The sequence below is a fragment of the Mesoplodon mirus genome, assembly GCF_964341445.2.
Source record: "Mesoplodon mirus genome assembly, chromosome: 9".
NCBI classification, from domain to species: domain Eukaryota; kingdom Metazoa; phylum Chordata; class Mammalia; order Artiodactyla; family Ziphiidae; genus Mesoplodon; species Mesoplodon mirus.
The window spans coordinates 64,788,676-64,816,568 of NC_138985.1; the positions used below are offsets into that span (position 1 = coordinate 64,788,676).

The following is a 27,893-nucleotide window of genomic DNA, read 5'->3' on the forward strand; positions in this document are numbered from 1 at the left end:
ACAAAACCAAAATACAGTAAAAACAAAAAACAAACAAACAAAAAACAAAGCTAAAAAACTTTCCTGTAGTTTTAATGTGCTCTTTAGAGTGAGTGAAACTAGACGCATGGAGTCAATCTATCTTAATCCGGAAGCCTCCATAAAGATTTTTCAAAATTGAGTTTGTGATGAGCAAGACTTGGAGTGTAGATATTCTCTGCCACCAAATGAGGCCAGATCCATTAGCTTTAACAACCAGCAGAGTTAGGAGGAGAGCTGACATCCTCTTATGAGAGTTGAGGAGGATGTCTAAGACAGATGTCTGAAGAGAAGGTTGCATCACTTCTGCATAGAGGCGGATGGAGTGAATACCCATAGTCAGAATGCAGTTCTGCAACCCTGTGCCCCAGTGCAACCCAGGGAAAAATGTTCAGTTAAAATTCCAAATTCCTATACTGCAGAGTTGCATCTTCCAAAGTTTTTTCTTTGGGAGTCTAGTCTGATGATATGCTCTGTGATAAAAGGATCAGATTAGTTTGAGAAACGTGCACTCTATCCCCCTCACTTTAGACGTTCCAAATATGTTTACATGTTAAAGGCTATGGAGAATCCTGTGATTAAGTCATGTGGTTGGCTTTCTTGCCCCCAGTTTTCCCCAATGTTATTTTATCATGTAACTTTTTGCTTTCTACAATACCTAATATAACTAGTGCTATAGAATAAAATTTGGAAAAAATTCCATAATTTTAGCCGAGAATAGTTGTAAAGAGGGTGTAACCAAACGACATGTTGGTCATGAAACAAAACCAAAAATTTAGAAAAAATCTCAACAAAACACTCATAGAAATTCCTCATGAACTTTCCATGGTAAACTGTGTCTAAAATGTACCTCTTGGCATAGTAAATGAGTTGACTCACATTTAGGGGTTAACTAAACCCTTGGTGGACACTTTCTAAAAATCATGATATTTAGAGACTTCCCTGGCAATCCAGTGGTTAAGACTCCGCGCTTCCACTGCAGGTGGCACAGGTTCCATCCCTGGTCAGGGAACTAAGATCCCGCATGCTGCGTGGTGTGGCCAAAAATTAAAAAAAAAAAAAATCGTGATATTTGGCTTTAGAATAATTGATATCAAGCCATCTGCTATGGTCTGAATGTTTGTGTCCCACCAATTTATATATTGAAATCCTAACCCCCAAGATTATTATTAGGAGGTAGGGGTCTTTGGGAGGTGATTAGTTCCTGGAGGCAGAGCCCTCATGAATGGGATTAGTGGCATTATAAAAGAGGCCCAGAGAGATCCCTTGCCCCTTCTACCACGTGAGGTTGTGGTGAGAATACACCTGTCAGTGAGGAAGTAGGCCCTCACCAGACACCAAATCTGCCAGTGCTATGACCTGGACTTCCCCACCTCCAGAACTGTGAGAATAATGTTTGTTGTTTATAAGCCACCTGGTTTATGGTATTTCATCATAGCAGCCCGAACAGACTAAGACACCATCCTTTCTTGCCACAGAGTTCATCAGTGACTAATTAAAGAGCCATTGCTACGTCTTCACAATGAAATCATTTTTTCTTCATAAAAGAAATGGTTATGTTTCTATATCAGAAGGTTAAAGGAAAAGAAACATCCAACTTAGAATGCATGCATGGAAAGCATTTTGGGTTTTGTCTTTTCTACTAACTTATTTTGTCCACATATTTGCATAAAGGAATAGGGTGCACACATTTACTTTATTAAGGTAATGTAGTTTGTAGAGCGGTCTGTCCCTCAATTAACTAGGTTTTGTCTTTGTACCTAATGTTATTTTGTACAAACATTTACATATAGGGACAGTGTTCATATATTTATTTTATTAAGGCACTATAGTATATAGTATATAGTATATAGTATATACAAAATATACTTTGAAATGTCCCTGGAAATCCTCTACCTCCAGTGAAATTTTATTAGAGATATAAAGGTCTCTGAGGTACTCCTTTGGCTCAGCTTAGCCAAAATTGTGTGCCTCCCACTTCTCCTTCCCTGCCTGAAATGACACCATATGATATCTTTTATGGATTTCTGACGAAGGTTAAGTCACTGAAATTCAAATAAAAAATTTCATTCTGTAGACATAACTGCTTTACAAATAGAGTTTGTTTTGTATTTTCAAAAGGAGGTATGAGCATAAAAGTGAATGAATGAGTTTCAAATTGTTCTCATTACTTCCTGAGTCTTATTTCAATGATGATCTTTTCAGTTTTATCACAACAGCTACACCCATGTCTAGACTCTGATGCTCTGAACCAAACATTGACCTTTGTGCTGATCACTTGAGCTAGGATGGAATTTTTAAAAGCTAAACCATAGAATGGTAAGGAAATAAAAATTGAAAATACAAGTAGAATAAAAACAACTAATTCTACAATGTTTGGTTTCTGGTTCTATCATTGGAAGCTCTGTCTAAAGAAGAAAGGGCATCTGCAGAGAATCTGATTTCATTGGTCTGTGACGGTGTCCTTTCTTTAATTTTATTATTGAATAAACTCCAAATATAAAAAGAATTAATGCTGTTCTGATTTCAAATCACATTTTACCTCTTGTCTTCAAAACCGCTGCATCGTAAGGCCTTGCTGGCACAGTGGGAGGAAGTGGCTGTTGGCTTTGGGCTTTAACGCCAGTGTAGAGACCCTCAGGTGATGGAGACATCGGGAACGTGGCTCCGCTGGAGCTGTGTGTGTGGTAGAGGTGTTCAGGCGGGTATGGGCAGCAGACTTCTCTGAGATTTAGTTGAGCCAACAAGACAAAACAGAATACAAAGAAGTACAATTGAAACAACTTAATCATCAAATATTTATTGGGACCCTTTCTTTGTGGCAGGTACTGTTCTAATCCCTGGGATATGACAGTGAGTCAAAGTCCTTGTACTCGTGGAATTAGCATTCTGGTGGAATATATACCATAAAACATATGAAATTTTCTTAATTTTTCTAGATAAATAAAAAATAAGTTTTATTTTTAAAATAAATCATACTGAATTCTTTATCAGTGCATAACTTTTGCAACTGATATAAAAATATGAAGTGGAAGATATATGAATTTTGTAGTTTTTGGAACATTACAGGAAGAATTTCTCTTTGCTTTCCATTCCTGCCCCTTGTTTTTAGAGGATCCCAGTACTTTATTTTATGGAATCCTTTTAGGCATTCAATTTTAATGTGCAAAATGATCCTTTACCATCTTGGACTGACCTTTCAACCAGATCATCTGTTTCTTTAAGCACTCAATCAACAAAATATGCCACCTGTTTATGTACACAGTGTACACAGTAAGTACTGTTTAGAAATCAAAAAGCCAAAAATAGCTCATATACTGAAAGAAAAAAAACCCCAACAATTTTAAAAGGCCATGGGGATACAATTTTCCTATCATTTGAAGAACTAGCAGAGTTCTTAAAAAGAACTAGGAGAGGTTTAAGAAAAAAACTGTGAGAGCTGTCTAAATTAGAAGAGAATCAAAGTTAGGAAGTCCATGGAATAGAGAAATGTTACATATAATTAGAAAATAAAGTAAAAAATCCAAGACCAGTGTTAGTGGGTGAATTATGTCCCTCCACCAAAAAAATGTGTATGTTGAAGTTGTAACATACAGTACCTCAAAATGTGACCTTATGTGGAAAGAGGGTGACTGCAGATGTAATTAGTTAGGATGAGGTCCTACTGGAATAAGGTGAACCCCTAATCCAATATGACTGGTATCCTTATAAGAAAGAGAAATTTGGACACAGACATGCGCACAGGGAGGATGCCATGTGAAGATGAAGGTAGATCAGGGTGATGCATCTGTGAGCCAAGGAACACCCAAGATTACCAGCAAACTGCTAGAAGTCAGGGGAGAGGCATGAAACAGGGTGTCTCACAGCTCTCAGAACGAACCAACTTGGCTGAAACCTTCATCTTGAATTTCTAGTCTCCAGAACTGTGAGACAGTAAATTTCTGTTTTTCTTTTTTTGTTTTTTTGTTTTTTCCCCCAGCAAGTACAACCAGAGAGAACTCAGACTTCCAACAGAGCACATGCAAGCAGTGAACAGGAAACACACACCAGGAGTACAGGTGCTCTGGGCTCTTAAAGGAGAAGAGCTAGAGAAAGGGTTTCAAAGATGAACTGCATTCCTAGTGCTCACAGTGAGAACCCACAGAAGCTATGGGAAAGCTGTGTAATGTCTGTATTTACCAGGCAAAATAAATGTACAGGTTATTCCGTAAATGTTCGTGTTAGTGTCTTGTTACAGAAATTATTCTTTCACTCTTACCCATCTAAGTATTGGCAGAGTTTGTATAATAGCTTCTGCAAGTCACTATGGATGGTGTGACTATGAAATAATGAGAATAATTTCTATAAGAAACATTTTTAAATGTCTCATTGCTTTTCCATCATATGATATTTTTCAATCCCAGTCATTTTTGGTTGGTTTGGCCATGTGTTCTCATGACGCTGATGCTAATCTGTACTGAATTTAGCAACCTTGGCATCTTGGTGGGCTCTCTGAAATACCTCTCAGTTCAAGATTCTTAGGAAGTTCCTGGTCTCTTACAGACGCCACAAGAAGTTAAGATTGATTTGTAAGAGAAAAAGCCTGGACTCTTAAGCAAAAGTCATTTCTGAGGCCAGTCAGCTCTTTTTGTTTTTGTGTAAAGTGATTCGGTTTTCCTGCTCTTGTCACTTGAACACATTTTTGAATTGGGTATAGCATTATTTTACCGCTAGTCACTAAACACTTTTCCAGTTTATTTACTTTGCTTAAAAAGTGCCACATCAACTACTAGACAGCTTGGTACAAGGTATTGAATATAAGGTTGTCACCTCTGTGATGACAGGAGAACACAGAATCAGGGCATTCCTGAATTCCAAATGACTGATGTCCCTGGGAGTCATGAAAACACTGGTGTAGTGACTGCTCTTTCATTGAAGCAATACTGGCTGTACTTCATTTTATTTGCTACACAATGATTTTCATTTGTTCTAAAGAAATATTACCGGTATCCAATTCAATGGATTCTATGGTGAACTAACCCCCCTTTGTGAGAGGAAATTATTTCCTCTTAACAACCTGTTTGAAAATAAGTGAGCATTTTTATAGTTTGAGCAAACTGTTTGTGTGAATAAAGCAGGAACAAACATGTCTGTGCTTATGGAGAGTGTCCAGTCTACTTGAATCAGGAAAGGATGGAGTTTCCTGTGGTCTAGTAAAACCCACGTTCTAAGGGAGGTCTCGCACATGCAAAGCCTTGGAGGCTTGCCTCATTCACCTTCAGGGAGAGCAGTCAGGAAGCAGGGAAGAAGGAAACCCTAGGGACAGTGAGGAATGAATGAGAAAGGCTGGGCTTCCAATATTGTCCAATAGCCAGGAGACACTGAGTCATAAAACACACTGGAAAGAATGGCTAATGGAGTAAATCGAATGCGAAGATTGTCTTAGTGCTAATTAACTTTTTCGGGGCAGAAAATTCATTTTGATTCTCTTGGGTTCTTCCCAGTATGTGCCAGGTTGAGCTAAGGTGTAAGAATCAGTAGTTATGTGGAATCCGTGGGATTAAATTTTGAACTTCTGATACCTTTTCCCATGGACTTGATGCGGTTTAAGGAAATGTGGTATGAGTACTTCCCAAAACGGTCATGTCTGCCCACTGTCCCTAGAAAATATCTCAGTAGGTAATCTGGGAAGGTCCTCAGCATGGGCAGGAATTATACTCAGAGGACATTGCCTTTAAATGTTGTTAACTACAACAGTAACTATGATACTAATAAAGCACTTATGTGCCAGGCCCTGTGCTAACTGCTTTATCTACAGAGAATAACCTGCTGATATGCATTTAGCCCCAGGCCAGAGTGCAGGGCAAGGTGACCCCATGTTTTACTAATTTGATGTTGCTAAGAACTTCCTGAACAAAAGCCATTACATTTGTTTTCATTATATCTTGTTTTTGTTACAGAGACACCAAAAAGTAGAGATTAACTTGCTAATTTAGAAAATAAGTTCTAAAGGCCAAGAGCTTGTTAAATCACCAAAAAAAGAACCATGAGGATTCGATAAGCTATTTCTTTCTGGGGATTGGTCCCCTTGATAGGAAGTAAATCTGCAAAATGTATATCGGTAGTTCTTGGGATCTTCTGGTTTTGTCTGTGTCCTGGATTTTCGCTTTGTGTAGAAGGGGTAAAGGTGGGAGTTAGGAAGGTAGGGAGAGGCCCCAATTAATTCTTATCACTTGGGATTGAGGCCAAAATTTTCTTCCCCTCAGATTCTAGAAATGTATATTTCCTAGCAAATAGCATTAAGTTATAGCTGGTAATGATTTAGGAAAATGTTTTTTACTTTTAAGACCTGAAAGCTGTGGACTCTGTGTGTCTTGTGTCTATTACATTATGAAATTTAATTTAATATCCTGTATATGTTGCAAAGGTTATTTTTGTTTGTTAAAAAAATTGCAAATTATACCTTCAACTAAATTTTCAAGTTGTAACCCATTCAAGTTTTGAGTACAATGACCAGAATGTATATTTATTCCTTTAAATTAAGACTGTGTAGAAAATAATCATATTATATTCCTGTTATATTAAATGATTTATAAATATTACTTTTCATTTTGAGTCCCTAAATAGAGAAGAAATAATAAGGAAAAGGCAGAATATCAAACACTCACCTAACTACATACACATTTAAAAGGAATTCAGTTTCTCTTTGAATCATTCAGTTAGAGGCATGGGCTGTCTCTGAACTCAATCTTCCCTGTTGAGCAGGCCTACCAAGATTTTAATCAAAATCTTACACAGCTCTTCCAAGGGGATGTTTGAGGAGTTGAGGTCAAAGGAAGAGACTTTGGAACTTATCAGGCTACAAGCAGAAAGGTGATCCGAGAAAAAAAAAAACAAAGAAACAAAAAGGGCTTTACTTTTCATGTCGCTACAAAGAGAATTTGAAAAGTCCAAAACAAAGGTCTTCACATAGTTGATTTTTAAAAAAGAAAACCCCGAACAACCTAGACTGTAATTTTAATAGCCTTTTGAGCAGATCTTTGCTTTAACTGAAACACAGTTTTTAAATGCCAGCTTAGTATTTCCGGTTAAGATTGACAGGGACTCCAGTAGTATCAGGCACACCTAGTACTCAGATCGTGGATTCTCATACCATTGTCCAGTGGAAGGAGCCGCGCTCCTTGGAGAAATGGCTGGTTCTAGGGCTGGGGCAGGACATATATAAGATGAGCCTGCAGTATCTTGTAGTGCCAGAAAGTAAGGAAGTGCTAAAAGGAAAAAAGAAAGAAAGAAAGAAAGAAAGAAACCCCACAGTGATAAGTGATGAAGTATTCAAAAACAAACAAGGAAAAAACCCAAAAAAATCCCTTATACACAAAACCCCACAATGATAGGGGTGTGGATATAGGAGCCAACTGAAAGAGCTCTCAATGGCCAATTTGAGTGACAAAATTAACAAAGTAGTACAGGACTACTACTAAAGTATCAAAGTACGAAATAAAATCCATGAGTCCATACTGATATAAATAAGTGATTAAATAAATAAATGAGGGAGAACACACACTTTTCCCTTACAAAATACCAAATAATTTATGTTGGTACTCTGCCCTCAAGAAGGTGGAGTATAATTCCAGACTTTTAAGTGTGGGCTGCACACAGTGACTTTCTTCTAAAGAGTACAAGATGGAAAAAGGAGAAAAAAAGGTTAACTGCACACTGGGGGAAACTGGTAAACACTACCTCAGCTAGGTAATCAAGGTTAGTGTCAGCAGTGATGTTATGTTGGTAGCATGTATACTTTTGATAGGATGTGATGAAAATGGTAGTTGACCTCTGTGGTCTTCATCCCCAAAACACACTACTCCAGTCTAATCATGAGAAAAACACCAGACAAATCCTAATTGGGGGACATTCTACAAAATATCTGACAGATAATCCTCAGACTATTGAGGTCATTAAAAAAAAAAAAAAAAAAGGAAAGGAAAGTCTGATAAACTGTCACAGCCAAAAGGAGCCTAAGGAGACATGACTACTAAATGTAATGTGGTGTCCTGGATGGGATCCCAGAACAGAAAAAGGATATTAGGGAAAACCTGAGGAAATCCGAATAATACTAGTGCATGAGTATTGGCTCATTAATGTGACAAAGGTACCATACTAACGTAAGATGTTAATAATAGGTGAAACTGGATATGAGGTAAATAGGAACTCTGTACTATTTTCCCAGTAATTTTGTAAATTGAAAATAGTACTAAATTTAAAAGTTTATTTAAAAAAAGGTTAGCAGGGAATATAATTGGGGGAAAACAGTAATACTGTTACTTTGGACTTGTACCAGCCTCTTCTCCTGCTTGTTTAAAAAAAAAAAAAAAAAAAAGGTGGGAGGGAGGGAGACGCAAGAGGGAAGAGATATGGGAACATATGTATAACTGATTCACTTTGTTATAAAGCAGAAACTAGCACACCATTGTAAAGCAATTATACTCCAATAAAGATGTAAAAAAAAAAAAAAAAACTTCTGTGAAAAGTCTCACTTGTCCTCACACTGTCTGAGATATACAGATGGCCAATATTTTTTTCTTGATTATAACAGAGAAGGAAAATATAGTTGTCTACTTACCCTAGTGTTGAATTAGATGGTGTGGGCATCCTAGAATAAAAACAGGAAACAAACCCTAATTTATATTAAGGACTTTTTAAAGCTTACATTCCTGTTAGAAACTTGCTTAAGAATAAAGATGTATCCCATTTGCAAACTGCAGTGTCTTTAAGATAATGATTTTGCATTTCTAACTTCTTCTAATGATAATAGAGCTCTGGTTCTTACTGACGTTCACTCTCACAGGTAGAGCACCAAAGTGTTCTGAGGTAGCCTGACACCATGCATGGGGTACAATTACATGACCTAAAGTGATCTGAATGTGGCCTGGTTGGAGAAAATATATGAGTACAGTGTGTGCTTTGTCCCTTTGCCCAGGATTGCTCATCTCTCATGATAGTAAATGTTGCCCAGTTGCAGAGAGGCTAGAAGAAAACTGAACAAGTTCCCAGAGGCATGCCTTTTCTTTTCTTTTTTTTTTTTTACATCTTTATTGGAGTATAATTGCTTTACAGTGGTGTGTTAATTTCTGCTTTATAACAAAGTGAATCTGTTATACATATACATATGTTCCCATATCTCTTCCCTCTTGCATCTCCCTCCCTCCCACCCTCCCTATCCCAGAGGCATGCCTTTTCTGAATCACTTCATTCAAAGGTTGTGTACTTACTAATTACTCTGAGCCCTACATGCCAAGAAATAACAATGCAGCCCAGGGACAAAGTCCACACTAGAGAAGGATTGTCCTCTGCTTTCATTGGATTTCAGCAATTAGTTTCAGCCTATGCAAATATTTCTGAAATATTTCAGTTATGAAAAATGAACTGACTTATCAGTTAATAGTAAAGGCAGTAAAATTTTTTTTTTTTTTCTTTAAAAATAATTTATTAGTTTTGGAGCACAAAATACAGGGAAGACACAAGGGCAATGCCTGTGACGCCTTGGGCCATACTTCCCTTCCATGAAGGCCTTTTAGAACCCTAACTCGTGCTGCCCACGCACTCTCTCACATCCTAACAGCTGCAGAGTATAGTACCTGACCATGCGGGAAGCTTAGACTCCCTGTAAGCGACGTGAATGACCCTTCCAATTAGGTCTTCCAGCTCACTTTTGCCAGTACGGGAACAGCACTGGTTGTTCGAGAACTGTTCATGTCCTAAAACTCTCACGAATGAATACGTCACAGGCAAATTCTGCCTGCACAGCCCTTACGACTGTCTATGCTTTTAAAAAGGCCTTTCTCAAACAGCAGTGGCTAAGGCGCCTTCGCTATACCCAGTCTTCTAAGCCCCAGGCTGCCTGTGGCACCTGGATGGCACCCCTGGGGGTCCCCCACATCCTAGGGTGGCGATGGAGGAAGGGCAGGCCAGGCCAAGCATGAAGAAGAAACAGTCAATTTTATTGGGCTCAGACTAAGAATCCATGGGTCTTGAGGACCTCTGTGAATCGGTCGATTTTTTTCTCTATGTTCTTTTCGGCCTGCTTCCGTAGCCTCATGAGCTGCTTCTTTTTCCGGTAGTGGATCTTGGCCTTCTCCTTTCTCTTCTCCTCCAGTGTAGCCGTTACTGCCTGGTACTTCCAGCCAACCTCATGAGCCAGGCGCCCTAGGTAGGCAAACTTCCGTGTAGGCTTCAGACGCACAACCTTGAGGGCGGCAGGAACCACCATCCGCTTTTTCTTGTCGTAGGGTGGCGGGATCCCATCAAACACCTTGAGGCGGTCCAGAGCGGCCTGGCCTCGCTTGGTCTTGTGGGGCAGCATGCCTCGCACTGTCCGCCAGAAGATGCGGCTGGGGGCTCGGAAGTGGTAGGGGCCACGGGAGGGGTTGGTGTTCATCCGCTTGCGGAGGAATGCCAGGTACTTCAACTTGTTTCTATAGAAATTGCCAGAAATGTTGATGCCCTCACAGCGCACAACCACCACCTTTCGACCCAGAAGCACCTGCTTAGCCACGATGGCCGCCAGGCGGCCCAGGAGATGGCCTCGGCCATCGAGAACCAGGACCTGCCCCTCCGCCATCTTCGGCAGCTGCCTGGAAGGCAGTAAAATTGAATATACTGTTTGCTTTTTTTATATGTTTCTCTATTTAGAAAGTGGTACATAAGCCATGTAATTTTATTAGTCCATAACGTATTAAAAACAGACAATTCATGTGAACCTTAAAAGGTTTATATCTTTCTTTATTTGGACTCTAAGTTTGTTGGAACTAAAAAAAAAAAAAAAAAAAAGCATGTTTTCCAGTTATATTTCTGGTTGAGTAGGGGAATGGGAAGCAATGACTATAAGAATCTATGAGATCTAGAGTTACCAGATTGGCTATTATATATGAAACATTAAATCAGCAGCTAAATTTTTTCTCATGTGACAAATTTAGCTGATATTGACAAGTACATGCCTAAAATTGATTTGATTCAACATGGATAAAATTATACATATATACACACATATATATGTATAACTGAATCACTTTGCTGTACACTTGAAACTAATACAACATTGTAAACGAACTATAATTTTAAAAAATGGAAAAATAAGAAAAATTAAAAAAGAAAAACTTTCTTAAAAATTCCAAGTTTGAAAGGATAAAATGAAAATGAAAAATGCTCAGAGACAGCAATTCCTTGACCTGAGCCTATCCATTTTACTGCCACTCTATCTAATACTTTTCAGTTTACTAATCCCAAAGGGATAGAACAAGGCCCAGCAACCACAAATTTCATGTCTTTTTGGCTCCCTCTTGTGGCTGAACTCTATATTAACTTCTTACCTATAAACAGATTCCTAACAATTCTAACAAAGGTAAAAACGAATGTTTTCATTTTTACTTCAGTGCTGTTGGTGTTTTATTTTTATCTGAAAATTTAAAAGCATGCCTTTGTAATATATACAACAAACTATTTCAAAGAGCAAAAAACAATATAGTAGAAAATAATTCCTCTAAGCAAAGGGTAAATTAAATATTCTTTATCTAAAAAAGAGACTTAGGGAGTAATTTTATTAAGAGTTATTTGTAGATTGTCATAACAACCTCTCTCATAAAATTCTGATTAAAAATTTTGTTGAGGGCACTGGGGCTTTTTATATGAACCTTTTAAGAAACGTAACAGATTCTTATTAGATTGAATAACTAGGTCAAAGGCAGGGAAATGGGCCAAGACGATCTGTATGAATCTTTTCAAACATTACTATTCCATATTTCCTACTTTTTTCTTTGTTTAAATGCAACAAACTGTTAGTGGATTTTAGTCTATTTATTTTTGTTGTTTTGGTCTTGGTTTCTATAATCAATTATCTCTATTAAAAAAAAGGAACACTTGTTTTTCTATAAGTTCCCACTTTGGAGCTTTTTTATTTTGCATATAACTCATTTCCACTTGAAAATGTTATTTGATCTCATGTAAGGAAAAGAAACCTCAAACTTACAAAGAATCATTTCCATAGACATCACTTTTTTTGTTCTGTGACAGATAATAAAATTGTTCAAGAGGAAGCTTTCTGAAAAGAAAGAAAAGATTAAATTGAACATCTTTTTAATAACACAGTGTAATGGTGAGATAGTAAAAGATAAAAATAGACTAATACAACGATGTATATATGGTAATTCAGTATATGAAAAGGTGGCATTTTAAATCAGTGGAAAGAGTTTACTTTTCAATAAACAATGCAGGAAAAATTCACTAGCCATTTGAAAAAAAAGATTTTTATTTCATATTACTCACAGAGATAATTTCAGATGGATTAAAAATCTAAAGAATTAGGGATAAGCATACAAGTATTAAAAGAAAATATACAAGAATATGTTTTTTTTCTTAGTGGTAGGGAAAACATTTTAAATAAGACTTTAAAAAAGTCAAAAATCAAAAGGAAGTTTGATAACATCAAGTGAAAAACTTCTGAAGACAAGACAGCATAAAAAAGCTCAAATAAAACAAAGATTGGAAGAAATGTTTACAATAAAGATACATAAGGGATTAATATCCAGAACATAAAGAACCAATAAGAATCTATAACTAAAAGACAAGCAATAAAAATGGGCAAAGAATAAGAACAGAAAAGGAAATATAAACGGTCATACATAAGAAAACATAAACGTAAGAAAAAAAGTACTAACCTAATCAGAGAAATGCATTCTGATAACGATGATAACATTTTTTTCATTAGATAGGCAAAAATTATACAGTTTGATAATATAATACAATTGGCCAATAGTATGGTGAAATGGATACTTTTAGACACTACCATGAGAATATAAAGTATTTGGCTATATCTACTAAAATTAAAAATATTCATATATTGTGACCCATAACTTCGACTTAGGATTTTCCCTAGAGAAGCACTCATTTGTGTATTGAGCTCAAGGAGGCCTGTACAAAGATATTTATTACATTCAGTTAATACAAAAGAAAAAAAGAAAAAGAAAATACAAGAATGGCTAAATAATCTGATGCATCCATATTGTAGAACACTGTGAGAAATTAAAAAGAATGAGATAGATTGTATTTACAATCTTTAGATTGCAGTTTTAGGTTCACAACAAAGTTGAGAGGAAGGTAGAGAGATTCCCAAACACCCTTTACCCTGCACATGCTTATCCTCCCCCATTATCAACATCTCCCACCAGAGTGGTACCTTTGCTAGGACTGTTGAACCTCCACTGACACATCATTATCACCTGAAGTCCATAGTTTACATTAGCCTTCACTCTGGGAGCTTGTGATGGGTTTTTTTTTTTGTTTTTTGTTGTTTTTTTTTGCGGTATGTGGGCCTCTCACTGTTGTGGCCTCTCCCGTTGCGGAGCACAGGCTCTGGACGCTCAGGCTCAGCGGCCATGGCTCACGGGCCCAGCCGCTCCGCAGCATGTGGGATCTTCCTGGACTGGGGCACGAACCCGTGTCCCCTGCATCAGCAGGCGGACTCTCAACCACTGCGCCACCAGGGAAGCCCATGATTTTTAATATATATTGTAGTGCTGAACTGTTCCTCGCTGCTCAATATCTTTTGAACACCCACCCTGTATCTCATCTACCCAATGTAGATTCCAAAAAACTTGCTTTCTCAGCCTTTGAGATTGGCCCTAAAGTATGAGGGTTATTCATACCCCACAAGAACGCTCACCGACAGAACCCCACACTGAGGATGTTTGTAATTAGGTAGATAATATGATCAAGTCTGTGGGCATCAGCCAGGCTTTCTCCAGTCACCCTGGTGCTTGCTCAGTGGCTTCATAAACTAAATTATCATGGGGGCAGGGGCAGAAGTTCTTATTTATGGACTCAGCAACATGACTTCCTCAAAGCTGACCTGGCCACATGTGAGTTTACCAGCAGTAGTTACCAACCCTAAGTAATTCATAGAGAAAAATCTCTCTGGGTGTACTGGTCAGCCACCTAGTGGGAGGCTGATTACATTGAACCCCTTCCATCTTGAAAGATGATTTATCCTTACAGGACACTTCTAATTATGGATTTCCCTTTCCTCCTCACTTCACTTCTGCCAGTTACATCATCAGTGGAATGTAACTGAATGCCTTATTCACTGCATGCCATCTTAAACAATATTACTCTTGACTAAGGAACTCAATTTATCACACAAAAAATAAGGCAGTGGTTGAATTTAAGGGTTCACTGGCCTTGTCATATTTACAGAATGGTAGCATAGCCTATTGACAATTCAGCTATGGCTGAATGTTATCCTGAAGTGTGGCACATGTTGTGAAGCGGTGACCAATAAATAGTTTCCCCCATAGCCAGAATGCATGGTCTAAAAAGCAATGGGGGGAGGTGGGAGTGATGCCTCTCCCTCTTATTATTACACTCGAAGAAATCTTTACTTCCTCCCCAGCCACCTTGGGCTTTGCTGGTTTAGAGGTTAAGGGAGAAATGCTTCCATCAGATGACACAACAACGGTCCCATTGAATGGGAAGCTGAACTGATGGGGTCGTAATCTGGGGCTCCTTATGATTCTGGAGAAAACAGCCAAGAAAGAATTATTCCAAGTAGGCTGGGATGATTGATCCTAAATATCAAGGGTAAGAGGATTGCTGCTATACCATGCTGGGGGAAAGGAGTATTCCTAGAACCTAAAGCATCTTTTGGACACCTCCTAGCATAGCTTCCAGTGGCATAAAATTAATGGAATACTGTAGTATTCTATTACTGCACAGGCAGAACCACTAAGAGCTTAGATCTCTCAGGAACAAATTTGGGGCTGCCCCACAAGGTAATGAATTCCTACTAGCTAAGGGCAAGGGAACTTGAAATGGGTAGTGGAGGAAGGAAATTACAACACCAATAATAGCCTCAGGACCAGCTGTAGACTGCAGTCACCTCCCATATTTCCTTCCTTGCCATGTCCTGTATACATACATATATATATGTATATACATATATATATATATAAAACTTTATTTCCTCTCCCGTTTCCTTATTATCTCATATAGGGTGTGTTGGCGATGGTTTACTTTATTTAATGCCTAGGTGTGGACTATCAGGACAATATTATGACTGAAATAGAGAGGAGTGACCATCACCAAGTGATCCTGGACTTGGAGCTGGATGCAGGAACTGATGAGACTTTGGATCTCCCCTTTTGGGGAGGTGAGTGCATTTTCATTTGTATGAAAAATGTTGCATTTTCTTACACTGGAGCAGCAATTCTCAAACTTTGCTGCACGTTAGAATTACCTGAGGGATTTTATTAAAACGCATATTCTGTTTCAGTAAATCTCGGGTGGGGTCCAAGATTTTGCATTCACCATTTCCTAGGTGATGCTCATGCTGCTGGTCCATGGACCACCTGTTCAATAGAAAAGCACGTTACTGTTGTTGCTGCTACTGTTTAAAGTGACAGTCAGCTGGCACTGATGGCTATCTAACATCTTTACCATATCCTCTGTACGTTTTGCTAGCTTCCCACATTTTGAACACCCCACTTCCCTAGGTAGCATCCAGAAAATCTACTTCCCAGCCTCCCTAGCAACCAGGGTGCAAATGTGTACCCTAAGTTCTGCTGTCATCCACACCTGCACTAGACTTTGATTTAAATGTGAGTAGCCTCAGAACACAGGCTTCAAGTGGGGCATCCATATTGCTCATTAGGTAGAATCAGAGGTGTCCACTTCAGAGGTGTCCACTTTTAGCAGAGGCACTTCCCTGGACGAGGCCAGTCCTGGGAATGAGTCTGCCTACTATTTCTGGAAGCTTAGCAATTAGACTATTTCTCTAGCCCTCCTACAGTTTTGTGAGTTAACCTATTATCCTCTAATAACCTCTTCTTAAATGAGCCAGAATGGATTCTGTTATTTGCAACTAAAAATCCTAATGCATACAAATGAATAAGTTGTACAATTAAAATTTAATTAAAAAAAAGGACTTCCCTGGTGGTGCAGTGGTTAAGAATCTGCCTGCCAATGCAGGGGACATGGGTTCGAGCCCTGGTCTGGGAAGATCCCACATGCTGCCGAGCAACTAAGCCTGTGCGTCACAACTACTGAGCCTGTGCTCTAGAGCTCACGAGCCACAACTATTGAGCCCACGTGCCACAACTACTGAAGCCCGCACGCCTAGAGCTCGTGCTCTGCAACAAGAGAAGTCACCAAAATGAGAAGCCCGCATACTGCAACAAGGAGTAGCCCCTGCTCGCCGCTAGAGAAAGCCCGCGAGCAGCAACGAACACCCAACGCAGCCAAAAATAAATAAATCAAATTTAAAAATTCATTAAAAAAAAGAGGAGTGAGAGAAAGGGGCAGAAAAAAATATTTTAAAAAAAGAACAAAAGTAGTTTTATTAGAAACATGAACTTTAAAAAAAGCAAATGTAATTTGGTCTAAATGAGATGTCTATAAAACACTTAGCACAATGTGTGGTATATAAAAATTCTTGATTAATGCTGCTGTTTAAAAAAGATATTTTCTTATTTTTATGGAATGGCACATCCTTATTATAAACATTTCAGTAAGTACAAAAAAAGCACAAGTAACCTCATATAGAACATGATTCTAGGTATCTCTCTAAAAAATAGATGTAAAGAAGTAAAGAACGGAGAGATGGACAGCTCTAGTCAGAACTAAAGTTTCAAGAATTGGATCAAAGTCCATGCAATTTCTAAAAGAAAATTAAATTTTTTATTTTGTTTTCTGGCCGTGCCATGTGGATTACGAGATATTAGTTCCCCAACAGGGATTGAACCTGGGCCCTCAGCAGTGACAGCATGGAGTCCTAACCACTGGACCACCAGGGAATTCCCTAAATACTTTTAATTTTATTAGCATCTAACAGATGAAAAGGTAAACCTGAAGGAATTCCTGAACTATAGATAAATATCTCTTTATTACATAGATATAATTTTATACAGATATTTTAGAAATTTAGGAAAAAGTTTTTGAAACATTTAGGATTTTGGAATCATTATCATTTTTTAGATAATACTGACTCTCAGGCATGAAAGATAAGATGATAAAACCCAGTTTCACTGGCTTCTGTTTCCTTTCCCTGATCTCCCCATTTTGGTTGTTTATATAATCTGTACTTTGCCAGGGCTTATAACATTATTGTAGAACACTGGTTCTATAATAATAATTTTCCCTCTACAGGGGAAAATTCCCACTCCTTCCAGTCAGGGAAGTGCCCATACCCAGGGGCTTCTGCTCATTCCCTGAAGTCATCACTGCATTCCGGAAGAGCACACATTCTGCAGAGCTTCATCTCTCTTGAAATCTTGCTGTTTTAAAATAGGGGCTTCTACCCTTGAGGCTTTTTGTCTTTTCTAATAGGATTATCTACTCAATCTTTTAATCCCTTCAAATTGGAGAATTAGCAGATTTTGTAGACTCACCTTGCCTCAGTATGCATTTGGAATGTAGGGGTGGGGTTAGGTATAATGCCTCTCAACCAATAGTGTGGCTTCCCCCTGTACTCCCAACGCTTACAGGGAGAGTTTGAAAACATGTGTGGGTGGTTTCATTTTGGTTGTCACAATGAATGCAAGATGCTACCGGTATTTATAGGTAAAGGGACAAAGATGCTAAATATCTTGCAATGTGTGCAACAAAGAACTGCCCTGTCCAAAATGCCGTCTTGAGAAACACTTAGGAACTGGAATAAACTACACAGAATTATCTTTCCTTGGCACATTAAAATTAATGGCATAATTTTATGGCATCTTTTTGTTGTTTGGGGGCTGCTGGTAAATTTTGTATTTGTTTCATTTTTTAGGAGATAGGAGTGGGATATTCTGTGATCCTATTCCCCACAGGGAGTGGGGTGAGTTGTATCACAACACCCACCAAAAATCTCCTCCAGGGAAGGTGACAGGGTGTGGTTATAAGAACAAGCTTTTACATGGGCCAGAGGAGGCTTGACCCGTCAGAGAACTGAAAAATACTCTGTTAAGTTTGTTCAAAAGGCTCTTCTTGGGGAAAAAGAAAAATATTGTGATAGAAGTTATTCCCTGTTAGGAAATAAGATAAAACCTATTCTGTAGTTGTTTGCCAAGTGATTTACATTGTATCAGAAGATATTTATACTTTGTCTTAAATATATTTTTAAGAGATAAATATGCCAAAATGATAACATTTAACATAAAAGGGTGTGAAGAGAATCCGAATACATTAGCCTGCATTTCTGAATCAGGGATGGCTGACATTTTAATTGGAACAAATATTTCCTCTCCCAGTATCCTAGGGCTGCATTCAATAAGATACTAAACACAAACCTCTCATTTCAAGCTGGGTTTCCCTTAAGAAGCTAGCCTTTTGCTTTCTTTTTACACACTGGAATTTTGTGAGTATACTTCTAATTCTTTTAGAATATTATGCATTTTTTAAATATACAGATTTTGGGGACCAGGGCTGTAAACTCCCTAAGGAGCTATACCCCTAATCTCTAGACCAATGCTTGCTATACTCAAATTACTGAATAAATGAATAGCTGGAATAAGCAAATGAATGAATAGATGAAAAGAATGTGGGATTTGGAGTTAAATAAAACTGGACTCAAATCCCTGTTCGGAAACTTCATAGTTGTCTGACCCAAGGAGAGGTAATGAATCTCTTGGGTCTCTATTTATTGTAAAACCAGGATAACAATATCTACTTTACAAAGATACCATAAATCTATATTATATTAGAAAGTAAGTTCCATGAGAGTGGGGGCTTAAACAAATCTGTTGGATGAATTAATGAACTTGAAGTCCTATCTATAATGTGTCAATATTTGCATCTTTCCAATTGGACTTTTCATTTGTCTGCTTTTTATTGCTTTATTGAGGCGTTCATAAGGCTGCCACATGTCCCTATTGTTACTGTTTTTCTCTCTAGCTGTGGCTTGTCTTTCCTGATTTATTTCTTTTAATCTAGTTAGCTAGATTGTTAGTACACTGGGTAACCAAGATTGGATAAAGCAGGAATAACCAGGCTCTGTGTGGAGAAGGTTTGATGGATTTTGCTTTGAGTAAATTTCATACTTCTTAGTACTTAATGTGACATCTAATTTACTGCTCAGATTTTTTTTGTGCTTTCTCTTCAGTTTTAACCTGTACTTTGAATAAAGTTGCTGAAAGGGTAACTTTAAGACTTATAAATGATGACTGAAATATTTTAATACTTGAAAACAATGCCCAGTAGATTCTAACTGATAAACACATTACAAATCAAAAGTTAAGAACATCTGGGTGACTTCCCTGGTGGTCCAGTGGTTAAGAATCTGCCTTCCAATGCAGGGGACGTGGGTTCCATCCCTGGTCGGGGAACTAAGATCCTACATGCTGCAGGGCAACTACTGAGCCCACGAACCACAACTAAGACCCAATGCAGCCAAATACATAAATTAATTAATAAAAAATATTAAAAAAAAAGAAAGTCAAGAACATCTGTAAAATTAGGCCAGCTATTTGCTCAAGCCAAAAAATAATAATAATAATTTAATCTCTCTCAGGAGCCTTCCTATTTAGTTTTAGATAAAATGTGATTAGCAAGGGAATTAAATTAATCAAAATTTCTGATCACATACTTAAACATCTCTAAGGAAAGCAAAGTCATTTATAGCAGATATTTTCTACTGACTTCACAATTAGAAATTTTATAATTAGTGTTCCCATCTGCGTCTTTCCATAAATAGTAAAAGTTGGGGAGTAGATTTAAGTTAACAAAGGACTCACAATAGAAATATAGATAATCAAATAATAATGACCTCTGTGTGAGGGACTGAAAATTTATTTACCTTGGCCAGGTTTCTCCACCAAATCCATAATGCTGGTGTCCTTTGCCCATGACACGAGGAGGTTCACATTTTGGCCTGTGTTCCTCAGGGAGTGAAATGGGTATTATGCCACCATATTCCCTTTCAGCGCCCCACGGAAGCCTACATCGTTGGAGTGACTCCCTTAATTCCTGACACCTGGGCAAAAAGAGAGACTTTTGAAATAGCTTCAGCATGGAATGCTATGGTCTGAATGTTTGTGTCCCCCCAAATTTATATGTTTAAATCCTAATGCCCAGTGTGATGGTATAAGAAGGTGGGACCTTCAGGAAGTGCCTAGGTCATGAGGAGCCTTCATGAATGGGACTAGAGCTCTTGTAAGAGACTCCCGAGGGCTTGCTAGGCCCTTCTACCATGTGAGGATACAGCGAGAAGGAGCTGGTCAGAAATACATATTCTCAGGCTCCATCCCAGACCTAGGAATCAGAATTTGGGGGGGTGGTGGTAGAGCCCTGTAATCTGTTTTACACAAGCCCTCCAGATGATTCTTTTGCATGCTTAAGTTTTAGATGCACTGCTCTGTTCAACAGTTACCTTCCATAGAAAACAGGTCTCCAATAGTCCCACCCTTTATAGCTGTACCATTCAGTAGGTTGGAGACATGGAAGTTTCCTAAATTTGGTGGGTAGGGCTAGTGTGACGTTGAAAACTGGTAGTTCAGATGACTTTCTCTGTTCTTTCTTAACAAGGGAATAAAGGGCAAGGATGCTTACTCACTGTTGTAACCATGTTTTACAGGAAGTACTCAGTGGAAGTCTGTTAAATGAATGCATGCCTGAGTGAATGAGCAAGGCCAAAGAGAGTGATTTGTTTCCTGGACTGCAACTTATGACACAGAATGAAAGCTTCAGGCTAGGGAGAAGCCCTCACAAAACTCTTAAGAATATCTGGCTAAAGATCTGCATCCTAATTAGGAAGGATTTAATGTCTTCCAGTTTCCACTAATGGCAGTCTGAAATATTTGGACTAACCTTCCCACTGAAAATAACTAAGAATGCTGAAAAAGCAGCTTTGGGGTTGGTGAACATGTGGAGATGGGGGGGCAGTGGCGCCCTCAGACCTCATGTAAGTTCTGCGCCCCTTCCCACATACCTTGCCCTATGCATCTCTTCCATCTGGCTGTTCTTAAGTTATATCCTTTTATAATAAACCTGTAATCTATCACCAAAAAATAAACAGTACAGGGTTCTAGAGAATAAAGAACATTGATTCATCACAGTTTCCACAACACAGCAAAAAGAGGACAGGTCATTGTAGACAAGGACTCTGGCACACTCACCACGGAATCCCCAGGATATAGTATAGTACCTTGCAAATATATGGTGCTCAACAAATATTCATTGACTAGATGGTTTTCCTTGAGAGCAGACAATGACACGATAATCTTAGAAAGGGAACCAGTTGTACTTTGGGTTAAATTTTCTTGGAGAAGTTGAATTCTCTTTTTACTTGACTGTTTTGATTTGCTGGGAGAAGACAAAATGAAAACAAAATGCTGAAAAGAAAAAAAAGAAAAGCGTCTTCTTAAAAACAACTCATTGTTAATAAGACAGAAAGGGATACCAGGGCTCCATAAGAGGAAAAACAGGAATCCAGAGAGGTAAACAAGCACAGAAGCCACTTTTGCCCTTAGGGCAGTGCTGATTCTGGCGAATTTTTGTTTTAAGGGTTTTGCAGGGTGAGGAGCACAGAAATCAGGCAAGTGAGGAACTGAAAGGACACCATCTCTGCAATAAGCTGGGACCTTAAAAGGCTTCCCTCTCATGTTAAAAGTGAGTCAGGAATAAACCAGCTCTCTCGTCTTCTGCCCAAGTTTGCACCTGTCCATGACTTGAACTTAGATTTAAGTGGTCTGGGATACCTCCTGTACATATATATGCAAGACCAACAGGATTCCCTTCTGGAGGGAGGATTCTTGTGGGAATCATTGTCCAGGATGAGTTCTAAAGGATGAGTAGGGCTTACGTAGGTGCAAGAGAGGGAATACCCTAGGCAGGGGGAAATAACATGTAAAAAGGCCTAGAGGTTAGAAAAGTTATGGAATTGAAAATTCCTGACAGTGCTGGCTCCAGAATCCTTCTTGGGGAAGGACTTGCTTGTTTTATAAAATATTTTGTTAGGTCGCTTGGTAAAGAGACAGAGACTCTGCAAGTACGGGTGTTGGTAAGGACTCAAGCAACCCAAGATTTGTTAAGCTGCTCTGCAGTGGAAGGGATTTGGTTTTTTGCTCTCGAGAGAGGCAGATGAGAGGAAAGGGAAGTAAAGGGAGAGGAAGAAAAGAAGCCAGCAGGATGGTAAGGGATTGCATTGGGTGAAAAGCCAGTGAGAGAACTCTGGTGACAGCTGGGCTAAAGAAATTTTAAAAATACAGAAGCTATGGCTAATAAGGGGCTTTTAGTTATGTATTGTATGGTGTGATATGATTCTTCCTTTTGACCCCTAACTGATGAGTGAAATTTACCAGGCTCACAAGTGCTCTGTGTGGATGGGGTCTTTGGAGGAACCTAAAAAAATGACTGAGTTTCACACCTGGGTCAAAACATTGTTGAACAGAATCAGTATAGGTGGAACCAGGAACCCAAAGTCAGTAATGACCAACCCCCCACCCCCATCCTGGGAATTTGGATAAATTTTGAGGAAGCCTTTGGATTTCCAGAAGGCACGGAATAAAGATTTGAGTGGAACTTATCTGGATCTTAAGGGCTGAGAAGACAGAGTTGAATTTTGGGTTATATCAGTAGAGCCGTGTGAGAGGGGAAGCAAGAGAGGAAGACGAGGACAATATCCTGCACAGCCTTATGGGCCCTTTGGACTATACCGTCTGAGCAATGGGGAGCCAGTTAGAAGCATGGGAAGGGAGCTCAGAGAGAGAGGTGTGGACTGTAGAGCTGCTTTCTTCTTTGTACCGGGATAGCGCTTGGCTTAATGTAATCCCCCTGTACATATTTGCTGAATGAAATGAAGGAGTAACACTTGGGACTGTCTTATTCGTGGAATGCATTAGCTCATAAAGTCACTAGACAGGGGCTGCACTAGATAGGCATTGGCAAATTATGGCCCACAGGCCAAATCCAACCTACTGCCATTTTTGTAAGTAAAATTTTATTGGAATGCAGCCATGACCATTCATTTATATACTGGCTATTGTCTATGGCTGTTTTCACCCTACAACAGCAGAGTTGAGTAGTCTGACGGAGACTATAGCACCTATAGTCTGGTCCTTTACAGAAGAAGTCTGTCAACCGCTGCATTAGCTAGTGAAGGAGAACCTGGTGACCACTGATTCGGGGTGCTGTAGAAGGGATGCAGGTATTCAGTTCTCAGACCTGTGAGGTGTGATCTATGACTGTGATCAACAGCCACAGTTTGGGGGGCATGACAAGTGAAAACTATTTAAACACATTTGATTAATGACAACCTAAGTTTTTAAAAGTTACACTTAAATGAGATGAGTTAATTTCTCAGCATCTGACCCTCATATATTACACTAGCCTAGGAAGATGAACCTGTAGCATATGTTCCTCAGTCATTTGGGTTGGCATTCATCTAAAGCCAGTAAGTTGCAGGAAACCATTTAAAATAAAAGGCAAAGCAAAAATAAGTCATATTTCTCTTTCATTTGAGGGTCTTACATTCCCCGCCCTGCCCTAGCTTTAATATTAACAGAATTTGTAGAAGGAACTAATTAAATTAAATATTGAAGTTTTAGGATTAAATAACTTCATAGCTTAAATAATACATGTCTCCAAAGCAAATAAAAATAAATGATTAGTGCTGCACTCTTTAGCCACATAAAATTAATGTGTACTTGTTTTTGAGAAAGATACATTCCCTATGGATGAATCAATATCTTGCTTTAGAGTCACTGTACAGAATTTTGACTCAGGGGGGCTGAATTTGGCCAGTAATTATTGGAAGACATGATTAAAGGAAAGCCTAGAACAAACATTTTTAGACAGGAAGCTAACAGTCAAAAAAAAAAAAATTCAGGAATCAGAAAGCAATGGGATGAAGCCAGAAACAAAAATGGGAACTTATATTTAAATCTTAAGCAATTCTCAAGACACTTCCTTAATTGATGTTTATTTTCCTAATGGACTAGGGAACTTGCTAGAGGTAAGGAGATGTCAACTGAATGGAAAAAGGAGGTAGGCGTCTGTGATTTTGAGTATCTGTACCTGCCATTCTTAAATTTTCAATGGAAGAAATACAAAAGAATACCACCTGCTTATTAATATTTTTAAAGGAGAGCAAGTAATTATACATAATAGTGACTAATATAATTGTTCCAAAATATACCAGTGAAGAAAGTAACTGAAGTACAAAGATTAATTTGCCCTTGGTCACTGGGTAAGCCAGAACTGCAATCCTGGTTTTCTTTTTGTTTACAGTGCTTTCTGCTAGCCCAGTGGTTCTCAAAATAAGCTGAAAAACTTCTAAAAATGCAGATTCCCTAGACCCAACTCAGACCCAGTGAGTCAGAACATTTACAGATAGAGCTTGGGAACCTGTATTTTCAGAACACTCCTCATGTGATTTTGATGTGCCCAGTTGTCAAACCAATGCTGGGTAACCATGGAGTTAGACTGTGTTGTCTATTCTGGAAAGAAGAAAAAATAGGTGGATGTGAGGAAATAATTTTGCATCTCTGTAAAATTGCCAAGTTAGTTTAAAATACGTTATAATATTTTAAAAAATCATCCTTTTAAGTACATCCATGTTTAGAAAATTAAGCTGCTGAGAGCTAACACATGCTAGGACTCACGTTCATCCTTACCATTATGAAGGCAATCCCTAAAAGCCAGGAGATTTTGTTTTTCATTGTTTTGTTTTGTTTTTGAGATACCTTGAGGTTTGAGCTGGGAGCTATAGACCCTGAACCTGGTCTGTAAGAAGTAAGCCTCAGCATTGATAGGGCAGAGGTACCAATATTACCCTGATGACACTTTCCAGAGCAGTTCAGAGGAATACCACTGAGAGAAAAGAGAACTTCTTTTTCTGTAAGCTGCCCAGCTGCTTTTTAAAAGGAAGTTAAATGGAGGGGTTCTGAGAATACATGATCATCCTGGCTTTCCCATTTGGGGACTATGAAAGGAAAAAGTTCACATGGAATAAAATGGAAAGCAAATTTTATTTATTAGGAGCTAGGAACATGGTTGTACATAGATATTGCTTCGAATAATACCTTATTATAGTTTATAGGTAATTGAATATATGCTGTGTTTAATTTTGTAGTCAGTTAATGAAAAGCAATATTTTCTCAAAGATGTTTCTCTTAGATTTCATGCCGGTTAAAGGGTTTTGGAGCCAATTACTAACCAACCGTAGGACCACTTAGGTAGAGGGGATCAAAATTTCAGTGAAACGCCTACTCAGATCCCTTTGGGCCAAATATAAATCCTCACATTGCTGCTTTTGATCCAGGGACAATTGCCTATCCCCAGATCACACACGATCTGCTAAGGGTTTCCTCTGACTCCAGGGAAACCCTGTCTAATCTGATGGTCCTCGGAGCTGAGTAGGAATTTAGGGCTCACAGCCACTTTTGGGAAGCAGGTAACAGCAGGTGCAGCAGGGATTGAGTCAGTAGAAGTGAGCTGAGCCCTCTTTCCCACAAATATGAAAATATTTCTTTTCATTAAGTGAAAACAGCAGTTTACAGAAAATATGTTGAATATGATCTTTAAATTTAAAAACTGGAGAGGACACATATTGAGATATTAACAACGGTTATTGTTTCTGGATAAAGGAAGTACAGAGGTTTTCTTCCTTGTGTTTTAATTTCATAATTTTTCCTTCGGTTGGAAAAATGGAAAATTTGTTTTCTTTGTGGATTGCCATGATTTCTATATTATTTATATGGAAATGTGTTAGTTTTTGATTAGGGGGGAAAGCTATCTTTTTATTTTTTCATATAAAGAGTATGTTTACAAATTGGAATAGATCCATGGAAGTCTGATCAAGACAGTGAAAGCCTCGATGCAAGAAGAAAGAGTAAAGTCTGTTGAGAACCAGTGTTCGTCTGGCAAAGAGAACTTAGAGAGAGCCAAAAGAATCTTTAAACTCTTGAGGGCTGCTATCCTGAAGATAACAGATTATTTTTATTTTGCATGGCTTTAGAGGGAAGAACCAGGGTCAGCAGATGGAAGGAGGAAATATTCTTAGTAGAAAGAAAATTATCTAACAATCAGGTGCATTAATGTGGTAGTGATGTCCCATTTTGGAAGTGTTTAAACTGAAGCCAGGTGACTTGTCTGATTTGTTAAGAAACAAATTCTTTTTTTAAAAAAAATTGAAATATAATTGATGTATAACACTATATTAATTTCAGGTGTACAACATAATGATTCAATATTTGTATATATTGCAAAATGATCACCACAATAAGTCCATCCATCACTATACATAGTTACAGAGATTTTTCTAATGATGAGAAGTTTTAAGATCTTTTCTCTTAGCAACTCTCAAATATACAATGCAGTATTATTAACTATAGTCACCATGCTGTACATTATCTCCCCATAACTTATTTATTTCATAACTGGGTGTTCGTACCTTTTGACCACTTTCTTAAGTGAGAAAGACTTCTTAGATGAGAGATTTGACCAAGTGAAATTATAAAACAGACAAACAAGCAAAAGCAAGAAAACAGGCTATTTTTCACCAAGGATTTTGAGATTTTTTTTTTTTTTCTTAAAATGATTCAGGGGCTTCCCTGGTGGCGCAGTGGTTGAGAATCTGCCTGCTAATGCAGGGGACACGGGTTCGAGCCCTGGTCTGGGAAGATCCCACATGCCGTGGAGCAGCTAGGCCCATGAGCCACAACTACTGAGCCTGCGCGTCTGGAGCCTGTGCTCCGCAACAAGAGAAGCCACGATAGTGAGAGGCCCGTGCACCGCGATGAAGAGTGGCCCCCACTTGCCACAACTAGAGAAAGCCCTCACACAGAAACGAAGACCCAACACAGCCAAAAATAAATATAAATAAATTAATTAATTTTTAAAAAATGATTCAAATAAATACAAAAAAGCTGGCACTAAGATCTTGGAAAATTACTTGTTTGTACCTGTTCCTCCATATGTGAAATGGGGGTAAGAATAGTACTTATAGGGCTGTTGTGAGGATTAAAAGAATTACTATATACAAAGCATTTGGTACAGTGCCAACACACAGCAATCACTCAGTGTATGTTAGATGCAATTTTAAGCATAATCTGCAATTAACGTTTTACAGGAAATTTGGTAAAGCAGAAGTTTAGATAGCAACTCTGAATAACAGATTCTAGGAGTACTTCTGAGCAGATGATATTAGCAGGTGATAAGAACCCACTCTACCACTCTATAAAATAAAAAAGTTTGATTAAAACATTAATTTACAAATGAAGGAACTGATCATTCTAGAGTTCTAGAATGTGGTAGATGAATTTGATGTTTGCCTTTTAAAAATACACACTAACTTTTTACTTCTTGCCAAGTTCCTAACAGATGTGGACACTTCAAGGTTTTTAGTTAATTGTCAGGTTATGCCTTCCCTATGATGTGATAAACAGAAGAGGCCCATAACCTTAAATGTTTTTTCTCACATGACAAAAGTACACTAATATATTTAAACCCTTCTTAGTTGTTTGCTTTTGTTTTACCTGTCCTCTGAGGCTGTTGGGCGAGCTGTTTGTAGTGGGGTGTGCAATTCATTAGAGTAAAAGGTGTCTGACGGTATGTCAGCTCCTTCAAGCTCCCTGCAGCAGTAGGGCCTGCCATGAATTACCTCCATGCTTCTTGGCTAAAAAGGCACAATCTGGAAAAAGAAAAGGAGGGCACACTTGGTTACGGAGTCAACTGACTTGGTTGCTATCACACTGACCCTCCCTCAGGGCAGGCAGGAAACAAGCTTTGTACTGCTAAATTGTTCAACCCAACGCTGCATAGAAATCATGGGCTTCCTTCCTCAGGGAGAGCCGTATCTGTGGATCATTGGGTGTCATGGCAGTAATAAATAGCAACTTAAGTTCTATGGAAATGAGTTTCAACTGAAACAAATCCAC

At 38.5% G+C, this 27,893-nt stretch overlaps 2 protein-coding genes and 1 long non-coding RNA gene across 3 annotated transcripts in view; 1 reads left to right on the forward strand and 2 right to left on the reverse strand.

Moving 5' to 3' along the window:
- Nucleotides 1-27,893, forward strand: part of LOC309810193 — a 43,316-nt gene that overhangs the window by 11,658 nt on the left and 3,765 nt on the right. The window lies entirely within an intron of this gene.
- SPMIP4 (sperm microtubule inner protein 4) lies at nt 113-27,622 on the reverse strand (the record flags this gene model as incomplete). Its single annotated transcript, XM_082632976.1, has 6 exons — nt 113-378; nt 2,561-2,742; nt 8,618-8,647; nt 12,020-12,091; nt 19,814-19,990; nt 27,492-27,622. The coding sequence occupies 6 exons, from the start codon at nt 27,620-27,622 to the stop codon at nt 113-115; spliced, it is 858 nt and encodes a 285-aa protein (XP_082489102.1).
- LOC309810192 (large ribosomal subunit protein uL13) lies at nt 9,975-10,651 on the reverse strand. Its single transcript, XM_082632065.1, has one exon. The coding sequence runs from the start codon at nt 10,613-10,615 to the stop codon at nt 10,004-10,006; it is 612 nt and encodes a 203-aa protein (XP_082488191.1). The 5' UTR covers nt 10,616-10,651; the 3' UTR covers nt 9,975-10,003.